The sequence below is a fragment of the Mauremys mutica genome, chromosome 16, assembly GCF_020497125.1.
Source record: "Mauremys mutica isolate MM-2020 ecotype Southern chromosome 16, ASM2049712v1, whole genome shotgun sequence".
NCBI classification, from domain to species: domain Eukaryota; kingdom Metazoa; phylum Chordata; order Testudines; family Geoemydidae; genus Mauremys; species Mauremys mutica.
Window position 1 is genome coordinate 22,671,670 of NC_059087.1, and position 14,260 is coordinate 22,685,929.

At 41.3% G+C, this 14,260-nt stretch overlaps 1 protein-coding gene across 1 annotated transcript; it reads left to right on the plus strand.

Annotated features, from left to right (window-relative positions):
- The first annotated feature begins 3,749 nt into the window (after positions 1-3,749).
- COQ5 (coenzyme Q5, methyltransferase) lies at positions 3,750-14,260 on the plus strand. The gene is made up of 7 exons (XM_044990103.1): positions 3,750-3,999; positions 4,831-4,980; positions 6,773-6,997; positions 11,383-11,489; positions 12,487-12,575; positions 12,815-12,926; positions 13,562-14,260. The coding sequence occupies exons 1-7, from the start codon at positions 3,831-3,833 to the stop codon at positions 13,661-13,663; spliced, it is 954 nt and encodes a 317-aa protein (XP_044846038.1). The 5' UTR covers positions 3,750-3,830; the 3' UTR covers positions 13,664-14,260.

The following is a 14,260-nucleotide window of genomic DNA, read 5'->3' on the forward strand; positions in this document are numbered from 1 at the left end:
CTCTGTTGAACTGCCCACACCAATACCCTGATCCTTTTCCTGACCTGATCCATCTAATTTAAACACTTTTAAGGTGTAGAGGTAGTTCCAATTTTTCCCTCCAATGTACATTATTTTACATTTATCAACATTAATTTCATCTGTCATCATGTTGCCCTTTCACCTAGCTTCTTTAGGTCTTTTTACCATTCCTCATAGTCCTCACTGGACATCACAAAATAATTTTATGTCATCTGCAAATTTTGTCACCTCACTGTTCACCCCCTTTTCCAATTCATATGCCTGTACTAGTATTTTAAAACTGGATGGAAAATCAAGGTATAAAGCAAAATATCAATACAGGCTGTAGTTGTTTCCATCTTGCTAATGGGTTACATATGCAGGATTGCAGGTTATGACAGAGACTCCATAAAATGCTGCCTCCCTTGCAGGATCCAGTATCTCATAAATCTGAGGCAACACGCCCCATAACCCTGAGGGTTGGGGAGTGTCAGCTACTATCCCACGTTTCTTGGAATCCAGAAGAACCTCTGCTTCATTTTAGCATGTTAATTCTACCCAAAAAAAAGTATGAAAAGTTTTATATGGATCAACAAATTCCCTAGATGGTCTGTTGACCAAGAGGTGGATGCCTAAATACTAAGGTGATGAATCCATCAGAAATGTACCACTAGCTATCTAGATGCTTAGAAAGATAAAACAAACTTAGTACAACATTACCTTTATTTAGAAGGTTAATGTGTCTGGTCACGGTCAGGAGGTCCAGAGGAAGAAGTACATTTGTACTTTAGAGTGGTAGCCGTGTTAGTCTGTATCAGCAAAAAGAATTAGGAGTACTTGTGGCACCTTAGAGACTAATAAATTTATTTGGACATAAGCTTTCGTGGGCTAAAACCTATTTCATCAGATGCATGCAGTGGAAAATACAGTAGGAAGATATATAGATATATACACACACACACAGAGAATACAAAGAAATGGGGGTTGCCATACCAACTCTAACAAGACTAATCAATGAAGGTGGGCTATTATCAGCAGGAGAAAAAAAATTGTAGTGATAATCAGGATGGCCCATTTCAAACAGTTGACAAGAAGGTGTGAGTAACAGTAGGGGAAAAATTTGACTGGGGAAATAGTTTTTAGTTTGTGCAATGCCCCATCCACTCCCAGTCTTTATTCAAGCCTAATTTAATGGTGTCCAGTGTGCAAATTAATTAAAACAAATTTTCTCCTGCTGATAATAGCCCATCTTAATTGATTAGTCTTGTTAGAGTTGGTATGGCAACCCCTATTTTTTCATGTTCTCTGTATATATATCTTCCTACTATATTTTCCACTGCATGCATCTGATGAAGTGGGTTTTTAGCCAATGAAAGATTATGCCCAAATAAATGTGTTAGTCTCTAAGGTGCCACAAGTACGCCTCGTTCTTTTTATTTGTACTTCAGTATCTCATCTTCATATTTATGAAGAAATTAGTGTTAACCTTCATGTCTGATTATCTGCTTCTCCCTCAAGTCTCTTCACTTTCTTCCACATTGCCTCATATACATGGAATGCCCTCCCCAGGCTTGTCCACAAAGCCACCATTCTCTTTTTTAAATTATTCCTGAACATTAGAACGGCCATACTGGGTCAGACCAAAGGTCCGTCTAGCCAGTGGCCAATGTCATCTGCCTCAGAGGGAATGAACAGAACAAGTAATCATCAACCATTAACCACAGGTTTACTGTCTGTTGTGTGAAAAAATATTTCCTTTTGTTTGTTTTAAACCTGCAGCCTATTAATTTCATTTGGTGTCCCCTCGTTCTTATGTTATGAGAAGACCCATTACTTCTGCAAAGCCATGTAAACTTAGCTAAATCATCAAGTTATTTATTTCATGAGTGAACTACTAATTTAAGAGAAGGGGTTGATAAGAAGTAAACTGTAATCAGTTGTGAACACTGCTCACTAGGGCCCTCAGCCTACAATTTTCTGCATAGGCAGAGCCGTTTGCGCTCATTGAGCCCCAGTGAAGTTAAAGGGGCTCCAAAATCAAAAAGTCAAAGGGGAAGGGCCATGCAAAATTAATTGCAGAATTGGATCTTAGTCTTATAAAATGTATCCATTTGTCTATCTTTTTTGGTTGTGATCCTGTAAGTTGTTCTACACAAGTGGATCCCTGAGTCAATATGGAACAACTTGTAGGATCAGAGTCCTTGGACTGGATATATGTTAAGGCAGGGACTGTGTCTTTTTCTGGCTTGGGGAAGTGTGTAACACATTATTTTGGGTGCTACCACAATCTAAATAATAATGTACAAAGCTTTGGGTACTTTATATTTTCTGTTCTAAGCTAAACAAACTTCAGTACCTAAAAAAAAAAGTCAATAAACAGATCAGACCACAATGGAGTAATAACCCACACATTCATGTACCTGACATTTGTAATGACATAATTAAATTTTAAATGCAGTAATGGGGAATGGCTAGCTCTCTGTTTCTGCTTAGGCAAGGCTTTCAGTCATGTTCAAACATGTATTAAAAGCAGTTGTGGTTAAACTGGTTTATAAAGTTGTTTGACTTACATGTGAACATGACTATGGGCCAGATCCTCAAAGGTATTTTGGTGCATAACTTGCATTGAAATCAATAGGAGTTTGGTTCCTAAATACATTCATAGATCTGAGTCTTTATAACCATGCATATTATGGTTCTATACATTGATACAAATGTCCATGTTTGAAAAAAAAATCAGCCTTAAATGAGGCCAACTAAACTTAACTAACACTTGTAACCTGCTAGAGGTTCTTTGTGAGCTATTGGAAAGTAGTACCCTAAGTGCCACTTTGCCTATATTTATTGTGCAGCTCTTACTCACCTGCTTGGTTCAGTGATGTGGATGGGGCTAGGGAACTGAATGAGGGTTGTGGGCTCTGATGTTAGATTAGAAATGAGCGCCTGAGAGAATGGTGTTGATTTCAGGAGCCGGGGGGAGAGAGATGCGAAAGGCGGTGGGTTTGCTGTGCGGGGTCACGGGGCTGACGCGCGGAGCTGGGGGAGGGGGAGAGAAACGCGAAAGGCGGTGGGTTTGAGGTCGCGGTGCGGGGTCACGGGGCAGATGCGAAGGGTGGTAGGTTTGGAGTCGCGCCGCGGCGCCGGGGGGACAGAAAGATGCGAAAGGCGGTGGGTTTGCGGTGCGGGGTCACGGGGCAGACGCGAAGCGGAAGATCGGGGGTTGCGGTGCGGAGCTGGGGGGGAGAGGCGCGAAAGGCGGTGGGTTTGCGGTGCGGTGTCACGGGGCAGACGCGAAGCGGAAGATCGGGGGTTGCGGTGCGGAGCTGGAGAGGGGAGAGGCGCGAAAGGCGGTGGGTTTGGGTTTGCGGTGCGGTGTCACGGGGCAGACGCGAAGCGGAAGATCGGGGGTTGCGGTGCGGAGCTGGAGAGGCGGTGGGTTTGGGGTCGCGGGGCAGACACAGGGGGTGGTAGGTTCGGGGTCGCGGTGCGGAGAGGCGGTGGGGTCGCGGTGCGGTGTCACAGGGCAGACGCGAGGGCGGTAAATCCGGGGTCGCGCTGCATAGGCCCATTTCTCTGGCTAGGAGGCGAACGAGCCACTGGCACCAGAGATACCAGGCCCCTGTTCCCTCGGTAACCCCGAGCCTCTCGCCCCAGCACTACGTTCCCCGGGCCTAGTTTACATAATAAAACCCGCCCTCCCTGTCGTCGGGCCAGTAAGAATCACGCGCTTTATTTACTCCTCTCCAGGAGGGCTTCCCATTGGCGGGGCCTGAAGCGTCACGTGACTCGGAGACGCGTTCTGCGAGTGCGAAGTTCACGCCGCTACAAAGATGGCGGCCTCCATCGGCGCGGTTGCCTGTAGGGCTCTGCACAGCCGCCGCCACAGGCAGTTGCTGTCTGTAGGTCGGGGGCTCTTCAGTGGGGCGCGGTGCCTTGTCGCGGAGGGGGAGACGCACTTCGGGTTCCAGGATGTGTCGGAGACGGAGAAAGGGGAGAAAGGTGAGGGGGGTAGGAGCAAGGCGGGGCGACTTGGCAGGGGATCTAGCGGGAGAATGGGGAGACCCTGTGGAGGGGAAGGGACTGCTGGACCGTTGAATACCCCAATGACTGGTGTAGTGTAGGAGGCAGTGTGGTCCAGTTATTGTGAAACAAAATGGACCGAGGAGACCTGGGTTCTATTTCCAGCTGTGTCGCTGATCTCCTGGTGAGAGTGACACACACATCTCTCCTCCTCCTCCTCCCAGGCAAGTCACTTGCTCTCTCCATATATTCTTTCTTCTCCCTGTGTCTGGACATTTATAATGAGAACTCTATGCTAGGGAGTGTTTTTTGCTCAGTATCTGAACACTGCCTTGCACAACAGATCTCTGATCTTGGTTGGAAGTTGTTAGAGTTACCCTAATACAAATAATAGCTTATTTAAACCTATAATAAATGGGTGCATTCTGTAGCTCAAGGATTAGCTATCTGAGGGATGAGAATTTCTTAGCAAGTTGATGCTTAGCTGAATGCTTTCAGGTAATCTGTCTATAAATAACTTTTAGAACAAATTGCACTTAGTTTACATGGTGTTTCCTAGATTGGGAATGTGGTGAAATGTAGGAATGTGGTGAAAGTAAATGCATGTAACAAAATATAAACTTTGTGAAATATGATAATCTAACTAATGAAATTAAAAAAATAGGATTCTTGCCTGAGACTTTACAGGTCCATCTGTTAGTATAGACATAGGAAGAGGACAGTGAATACATAGAAGTGAACTTAAGTGGCATGCTATCCCCTGCTACCTCAAAGTGACATGTATTGCATTATAATGTAATTTTATTTCAGTTTACCATGTATTTGAAAGTGTGGCTAAGAAGTATGATATAATGAATGATTCAATGAGTCTGGGGATTCATCGGCTCTGGAAGGATATCCTGCTGCATCAAATGAACCCTTACCCAGGAACTCAGCTGCTAGATGTTGCTGGAGGGACAGGTGCACTCCATTTTATTTCTAGTATTACTATCAAGGAATACTATTTGCTGGAGTAAGGATTCCTTAATGGAGAGCAGAAATTCATCTACCTATAGATTCAAATGGAAAATAAGTACAGTATAGACAGGGCAGGGAGGGAGGACTACCCAGGCCTGCTCTGCCCTGGCCCCAAGTCCCAGCTTTGGCTCCCAGCTGCAGCTTCAGTCCTCCAAGGGGCACAAACAGATTACATTACGAGTAAGCGGGGACACAACATAAAAAGTTTGGGGACCCTGGTCTGGTGACTAAATAAGGGGCCTGAAGTTGGGAATACTGGGTTGTAGTCTTTGTTCTGCCACACACACACTATGACCTTAAGCAAGTAATTAACTGCTCTGTCCCTCAGTTTCCCTATCTGGAGAATGATGATAACTTCTACTCTTCAAGGGGCAGGGTTGAGTCTTAGGCCTTGTCTACACTGCCACTTTTCAGCGCTGAAACTTTCTTGCTCAGGGGTAGGTATGAAAAAACACACCCCTGAGCGATTCAAGTTTCAGCACTGTAAAGTGGCAGTGTAGATAGTACACCAGCGCTGGGAGCTACTCCCTTCATGGGGGTGACTTTTTTACAGTGCTGTTGCCACAACTACACAGCCATGTTAAAGCACTGCTGCAGCAGCACTTTAATGTTGGTAGTGAAGACATACTCTTAGTTTTCTAATGTTTTGAAGCACTTGAGATCCTTGGATAAAGCTGCTCTAGATATGCAAAGTATTACACTTATAGAAAAAACGGTTACTTACCTTTTGTAATTGCTGTTCTTTGAGATGTGTTGCTCATGTCCATTCCATGTTAGGTGTGTGTGCTCACCATATGCATCAGTGCAGGAAGTTTTTCCCTCAGTGGTGTCCATAAGGACCAGCTCTGGTGCCCTCAGGAGTGGCATACATATTCGCCAATATAAGGGCGCCACTGGCCCCCTCCCTCAGTTCCTTCTTACTGCCAGTGACAGTGCTGGAAGCTTTCTTTACCCTCCCCACCCCATCACATTGTGTAAATAGTTCTAGATAAGTAGTTTATTTGTTCCCTTAATGACTAGCAAATAGTATTGTAGATAAGTTAGATAGTCCCCTCTAGGACTTACCCCAGGGACAAGGCATGCCCTGACCTGGGCTTCAAGCCTTGTGATCGCTGTAAAAAGTCTATGCAGATCAACGACCCTTATCAAAGTTGCTTGAAGTATTTGGGAGAAGCCCCCGTTAGTGATGTGTCACATCTGCAAGAGCTTCCAGCCAAGGACTAAAAAGTAGTGGGACATAAGCGCTCCTCATGGAGTCGGCCCCCGAGATCAGACTCTGCAGCGAGCACAGCAGCATGGGTGCGAAGTGCGCCACTGCCACTGGCCTCTTGGCACCAGTCCCAATCCTCGGTACCTGCTAAGAAGCAGGGGAAGCACACCAGAAGAGGGCATTCCCCGACATCCTGTATGGGAAAGGGAAAGTCCAGAGAGCAGCATAGGCCCATGCAGGGCAGCAAGACTCTGGAGCCCGGCCAGGCATCTGCATCACCAGCTAGGCTATCTAGTCCTTCTAGGGATCCAGCAGCCACCCCTTACACTTATAGAAACTCTGTTTCAACTAACAGTAATGGGGGAAAGTGACTTGTTAATGTTTCATCGAAAAAAATAAAGCTAGGGAGCATGTTAGTTCCAGTTTACCTAAATATTAGAAGTCCTAACTTCCTGTTGAATATTTAATTTTTATAATGTCAGAAAATATTCCACATTTTGCATCTCCCTTTCAAAACTAATACAGGTGACATCGCCTTTCGGTTTATCAATTATGTTCATTCCCAGTGGGAGCACCAGATCAAACAGAAACTGAAATCCCATCAGAATTTATCATGGGAGGAAATCTCTAAGAGTTACCAGGAAGAGGAACTTAAATTGCCAGGAGGTTCCCAAGTGGTGGTCTGTGACATTAATAAGGAAATGCTAAAGGTTGGAAAGCAGAAAGCACAACATCTTGGCTACTCTGAAGGTAAGTCCTGCATTATATCACTTCTATAGTAGGTCTCTGAGTGATAGAAACTTAGATTAAAACAATCCTTATGTAGCGATAGTCCAAAATTCTACTTGCTTATTTGCCTGGAGCACTAACTGTTCTGATGGACAAATATCAGGTGTAGGTTCTTTATCCTCAACAGTATGGAAAGAGTGGGTAAGTAAGATGATGTACATGAGCTGGCCAATTGTCATGACAATTCTGCAACTGTGAGTTATACTCTCTATAGAGGCACAGTGAGTCTCTTTAATACTTGTATCTCTTTGAAAATATGAGTCTGAGTATTAATCTGAAGCCAAGAGTTTGATTCTCCTTCAAAATCATCCAGTGAGCAAAATACTGCTCTGTACACCAGTGCAATTCCACTGAATTTAGTCAAGCTGCATAGGTACAAAACAGGATAGTTTGGCCCTAAAAATGTAACTACACCACAGATCTCATAAGCAATACTTTAAAAATCAAAGCAGCAAATAAAAATGTCATGAGTCCAAAGGGGGGGAACCTATATAGAGATGATAATACCTCCAATAGGGAATAGGTTATAGTGCTTTTGGAATTTGAGTCATATTAAATATTTAGTTTGCAGGTCAATGGGGTAATTCAGTGAGTGATCTCTAGAAATCCTTTTGGGGACCACATTGGTCCTTTCAATCAGGATTAATTTAAGAAGTAAGTAATAAATTGTGCTTGATGCACAGTATTTGTAGAATAGTTGTTTGCCCTCTCCCACTTTAATTACAGAAACATTCCTTAAATAAGATTTACTATATGTATTTAAATGTGGTATATTTTATATAAAACTTTGTTTTAAATTGGCTTTAAAAACACTGTTTAATACCAGTCCTTATTTCAAAGTAAACTAAAAATTTATCAACAGTAACTGGAAAATACAGTCAGTCTCAGCATTTGAAGTACCTTTTTAAACTTTTAAAACTTGATTGAAAACGTGAACAGAATTTCAACTCTCATTTCCTCTTGATGAACTTTTGGGGGAGCAGCTACAATTTTTAGTGTTACATACCCCAAACCAATTACTACACCCAGCTCTCTCTGCATTCCTGATTACCTCATTGATGCAAGTAGTGCGTAGAGAAATAACTGTTGGGGAAACAGATCAATGTCTTTCAAGCAGAGAAAAAATTAGCAAGGTAAAAATATTTTTTCCCCCAGGCTTATTCAAAAGAATTGCACATATTGGTGAACACCAAAAGATAATTAATGTTTCTTCTTTTTTAAGTTGGAGAAGAAAATGTGCTATACGTAGGTAAAATGATGTAAAGGAATCCTGTAGAGGGCTCGTTTTGTATTGTGTTGATGCAACACTGAATGACTTTAATAATGTCTGTGATTTCTTGCCCCACCCCTCACCCTCGCCTTAGTAGTTGCTTAAGTAAGCTGATGATTTCTCATAGAAGTAACTTGGTCATCTAGTGTAGTGTGTGACTTAGAAACTAGATAAGATCATTTTGCTTTCAAATGCCTTTCTCTAGCATCAGTTCCAGCTTCTTGATTTCTTCTCCCTTACCCCGACTTCATGCCTTCTTCCAGAAGGGGGAGCTCAAAAGTCAAACACTGGCTTTCTGGCCTCTAGTTGTAGCCTGGGGGTCGGCAACCTTTCAGAGGTGGTGTGCCGAGTCTTCATTTATTCACTCTGATTTAAGGTTTCACGTGCCAGTAATACATGTTAACATTTTTAGATCGTCTCTTTCTACAAGTCTATAATATATAACTAAACTATTGTTGTATGTAAAGTAAATAAGGTTTTCAAAATGTTTAAGAAGCTTCATTTAAAATTAAATTAAAATGTAGAGCCCCCCGGACTGGTGGCCAGGACCTGGGCAGTGTGAGTGCCACTGAAAATCAGCTCGCATGCCGCCTTCGGCACCTGTGCCATAGGTTGCTTACCCCTGTGTAGCCCATCATCTTCTTTGTTACTATAATAATCTTTTGTTACTCTCCAGTGCTGATAAACAGAGAGACAATAACCACTGTGTTCAAACAAAGAAATATTGTTTTGGGGCAACTTTTTATGAAATGTCTGCATTTCATAAAATCCATATAAAGCTTGGGAACTCCCATCTGTGGATGGAACAGGACATTTGCTCCTACCAGTATTAATCTATTTTTTAAAAATGTATACGACTCCAAGATTATTTAATTCCACCCGATGATTCTTCCTTCTGTAGTCATATAGGATTCATGACCACAATTTGCTTTCTGTCATGAAACTCATTCTGACATCAAAACAAATGCGTACATTTTCAGTGTTTTGTGGACTTCATACAACTCATTGCAAAACCTATCCCCACGAGTGATTGTAATAGTGAGAATGTTGCAGAAGGGAATCCTTACACTAAAACATATAGGGGCAGCCAAATAGCTGTTGCTCTCTTCTGCCATGCTAAAGATGTAGGTTCCGTCTCATTCCCCCAATCTGAAGTACTGTGGGTAGAGCATGCCTAGCTCCAGTGGGGAGGAGGAAGTCTTTGATTGATTTAGGAACAAGTTTGTTGGCCTTCTTCCTTGTCTGATGGGGAATTGCCATGATGCAGAACCTTGAAGGGTAGCAGGAATAAACTTGAGGTGTCCTCCCTAACAAAAAGAAGAATCACAGTATGATTTAAAAATTATATATTAGGGCTGCTGATTAATCGCAGTTAACTCACACAATTAACTCAAAAAAATTAATCGCAATTAATTGCAGTTTTAATCGCACTGGTAAACAATAGAATTATATATTCTGGATGTTTTTCTACATTTTCAAATATAATGATTTCAATTAAAACACAGAATACAAAGTGTGCAGTACTTACCTTACATTATTTTTATTACAAATACTTGCACTGTAAAAATGATAAAAGAAATTGTATTTTTCAATTTACCTCATACAAGTACCATAGTGCAATCTCTTTATCCTGAAAGTGCAATTTACAAATGTAGATTTTTTTTTGTTACATAACTACAGTCAAAACAAAACAATGTAAAACTTTAGAACCTACAAGTTCACTATGTCCTACTTGTTCACCCAATCACTAAGAGAAACAAGTTTGTTTACATTCACGGGAGATAATGCTGCCCGCTTCTTATTTACAAATGGCACCTGAAAGTGAGAACAAATGTTCGCATGGCACTTTTGTAGCCGGCACTGATGTGCCAGATGTGCCTAAACATTCATGTGCCCTTTCATGGTTTGGCCACCATTCCAGAGGACATGCTTCCATCCTGATGACGCTCGTTAATGTGTTAATTAAATTAATGACTGAACTTCTTGTGGGAGAAATGTATGTCTCCTGCTTTGTGTTTTACCTGCATTCTGCCATATATTTTATGTTATAGCAGTCTTGGATGATGACCCAGCATGTTGTTCGTTTTAAGAACAGTTTCACTGCAGATTTGACAAAATGCAAAAAAGGTTCCAATGTGAGATTTCTAAAAATAGGTACAGCATTTGACCCAAGATTTAAGGATCTGAAGTGCCTTACAAAATCTGATTGGGATGGGGTATGGAGCATGCTTTTAGAAGTCTTAAAAGAGGAACACTCCAAAGCAGAAATTGCAGAACCCAAACCACGAAAAACAAAAATCAACCTTCTGCTGGTGATTTTGATTCAGATGATGAAAATGAACATGTGTCGGTCTGCACTGCTATGGATCGTTATCGAGCAGAACCCATCATCAGCATGGACGCATGTCCTCTGGAATGGTGGTTGAAGCATGAAGGGACATATGAATCTTTAGTGCATCTGGCACATAAATATTTTGCAACGCCGGCTACAACAGTGCAATGCAAACGCCTATTCTCACTTATAGGCGACATTGTAAACAAGAAGCGGGCAGCATTATCTCCTGCAAATGTAAACAAACTTGTTTGTCTGAGCAATTGGCTGAACATGAAGTATGACTGAGTGGACTTGTTGGCTCTAAAGTTTTACATTGTTTTATTTTGAATGCAGTTATTTTTTGTACATAACTCTACATTTGTAAGTTCAACTTTCATGATAAAGGGATTGCATTACAGTGCTTGTATTAGGTAAATTGAAAAATACTGTTTTTGTTTTTTTACAGTGCAAACACTTGTAATCAAAAATAAATATCAAGTGAGCACTACGTTTTGTATTCTGTGTTGTAATTGAAATCAATATATATGAAAATGTGGAAAACATTTCAAAAATATTCATTAAAATAGTATTCTATTAATGTTTAACAGAGCAATTAATTGCGATTAATTTTTTTAATCACTTGACAGCCCTATTATATATATATTATCTTTGCCAAAACAAAGTGAAGATTTAGTCTTTCTGAAAGTTTTCTGGGATGAGCAGCTCCTGGTATATATGTGAGTTTTTTGTGTTTTTTTTAAGGCTTGTCCTGGGTGGTTGGGAATGCTGAAGAGCTGCCCTTCAATGACAACAAGTTTGATGTTTACACAATTGCCTTTGGAATACGGAATGTAACTCATATTGACCAGGTAAGCAGGGGCAACATGTCTTGGGATATACAGTTCTCCTGGGCTTTCTGGGCATCAAGAAAAGAAGAAACACTCCTGTATGAGGGAACCTCTGTTTCAACTTCTCGCGTGTAAAAGAAACTGGGATATAGCCCTACAGTTTGGTTGAATGAAAAGAAATTGAGGTTAATAAATATTCTAGGGGCATCATAGGGTTCAGATTTTTACCATGGAGATAAGCATGGTATAAATACTTGCATACATTTTTCTGGGAAGCTCTGAGTAGTCCTTACTTAAAAATTAGAAAATATTTGTAAGCACTCTAGCAAGTAATGTCACCGATTCCAATTGGGACCTGGTATTTTGAGATTGATTGGTTATAACTGTTCTGCCTGAGAGGATATTTTTGATCAAACTGGTAATTGCATGTAATGTTCCATGTGCTTTGAATCCCTTAAAGTGTAATTACTTGTTTACACAACTGATGACTTTCTGCATGTCCGCTTCTTTTTGCTTTGGTTTTGTAGTGTTATCTCCTATCTTCAGGAAGAAGGTGGATGTAGCTTGAAATCTTATTATGAATCTTTGGATATTTGCTAGTAGGCTGCAATACCTAATGTTTAAAACCATCCTAAAGTAGGCCAATCTCTTCGCGAAAGCAACAGATATAATTTAAAAATATAATAGTGCAGCCATATTGAGCTTCTCTGACCTGAGTGGGTTGAGTTTAGCCTGGCAGAAAGGGACTTATGTGAGAATGTTACCCAATTTAAAGCATACATACAATTTTAGGCCCACAATGGATAGGTGGGTGGTATTATTGTCCAAGTCTAAATGTTTTATTTTCCCTATGAAAATCCCAGGACACTTTGGTGACTTTAACCAGAACAGAGTCTTTCTTCTGCTTGGACTGTGCCCAACCCAAGGAGGTGGAACATCCATGTTTCACATCCTCATGAGATGATAATAGGGAGGGTGCTTTCCTACAGTGTGTTCATCCACTTTTGATCTCTCTCAGGCACTACAGGAGGCGTATCGTGTGCTGAAACCAGGAGGGAGATTTCTGTGTCTGGAATTTAGTCAAGTCAACAACCCCCTTATTTCCAGGTTGGAATATGTCAATTTTTTTTCTTTTCTCTCATGAGGGTTTTTCTTGAGCTGGGACAAAAACGTGGAAGAGTCCTAAGCCCTCGAAACACTATCGCACACTTAAATCCAAACTCTGTAGAAATCCACAGCAAAGGTGATATACAGAGACTAATTAATTCCTCTTTAGGAAAAAGTTACTCCTAGGTGGTTTTATTTTGGTGTCTGCATGTTAATCTGCGCTTCGTCTCTTTGGGCAGGCTCTATGACTTGTACAGTTTCCAGGTTATCCCTGTTCTGGGTGAGATTATTGCTGGAGATTGGAAATCCTACCAGTACCTTGTGGAAAGCATCCGACGCTTTCCAGCCCAGGTAACAAGGTGCTCTGCTTGAACATTTAGTGTAGATTGTCACCATGGGGTCAGCTGGGTTATGGGTAAAGAGACTAGGCCTTTAAGAAGGCATATGCTAGTTTACTTCTGCTAATTTCACAATTACCCCTCCCCCCACACAAAATGACTGATGGGGATATGAGAGAGGTCTACACAATCATGAATGGTGTGGAGAAAGTAAATCAGGAAGTGCTGTTTGCCCCTTCACATAATACAAGAACCAGGGATCACTCAACAAAATTAATAGGCAGCAGGTTTAAAACACACATAAGAAAGTACTTCATACAACACAGTCCACTTTTGGAACTCGTTGCCAGGGATGTTGTAAAGACCAAAATTATTACTGGGTTCAAAAAAAAATTAAGCTTATGGAGGCTATGTCTAGCAATAACTATTAGTCAAGATGGTTAGGTATACAACCCTGTGCTCTAAGTGTCCCTGCCAGAAGCTGGGACTGGATGACAGGGGATGGATCACCTAGTAATTGCTGTGTTCTGTTCACTCCTTCCAAAGCACCTGGCCCCAGCCCTTGTCAGAAGACAAGATACTGGGCTAGATGGTGCATTGGTCTGACCTAGTATGGCTATTCTTATGTTCTTTATTACTATATTTCAGGATGAATTCAAGGCAATGGTTGAAGATGCAGGTTTTCTGAAGGTGGAATATCGAAATCTAACATCGGGCATTGTAGCCATTCACTCAGGTTTCAAACTATGACCCTCCTACTTTGCAAAGCTCTTAAGGATAAAGGGTATTTCCCCTGAGGAAGCTAAAACCTATGCAACTCCAAAAACTTCACTGCCAAGATAGACTATGCGGAGGGGAAGACTTGGTCCCTCTGCAGAATCTAAAGCTTCAGATTTTGGGTTTCTGAAAAGTTGAAATTATGCTCTTACAACTAGGTCAGGATCTGGAATCCCTCTGCCAATTAAGTATTTATGTAATATGGGTCAAGTGATTCCTTGATGCCTGGTATGTGCTCACTCTCAGCTGATACCACTTTCCCAAAACCTCACAGACAGTGACTTTTTTATTGGACTTGTTTAGTACATATCTTCTAAAGTACAGTGTGAGGATATGGCAAAAAGTACACTTGACTTACCTAAGCTTGACAGCATATACTCCATACACCAGTAATAAACTGGTTGAAGGTAGACATGGACCAACTAGCCTTCAAACAAGATATCGCCCTATATTGTATTCAAGTAATGACTCTAGTTCAAGGTGGGTAACACCTAAAATTACAAATGTGTGTGACACGTAGGGTTTTTGTGTATTTATTTTAAAGATCTTATTAAATTTTATATATCAGTC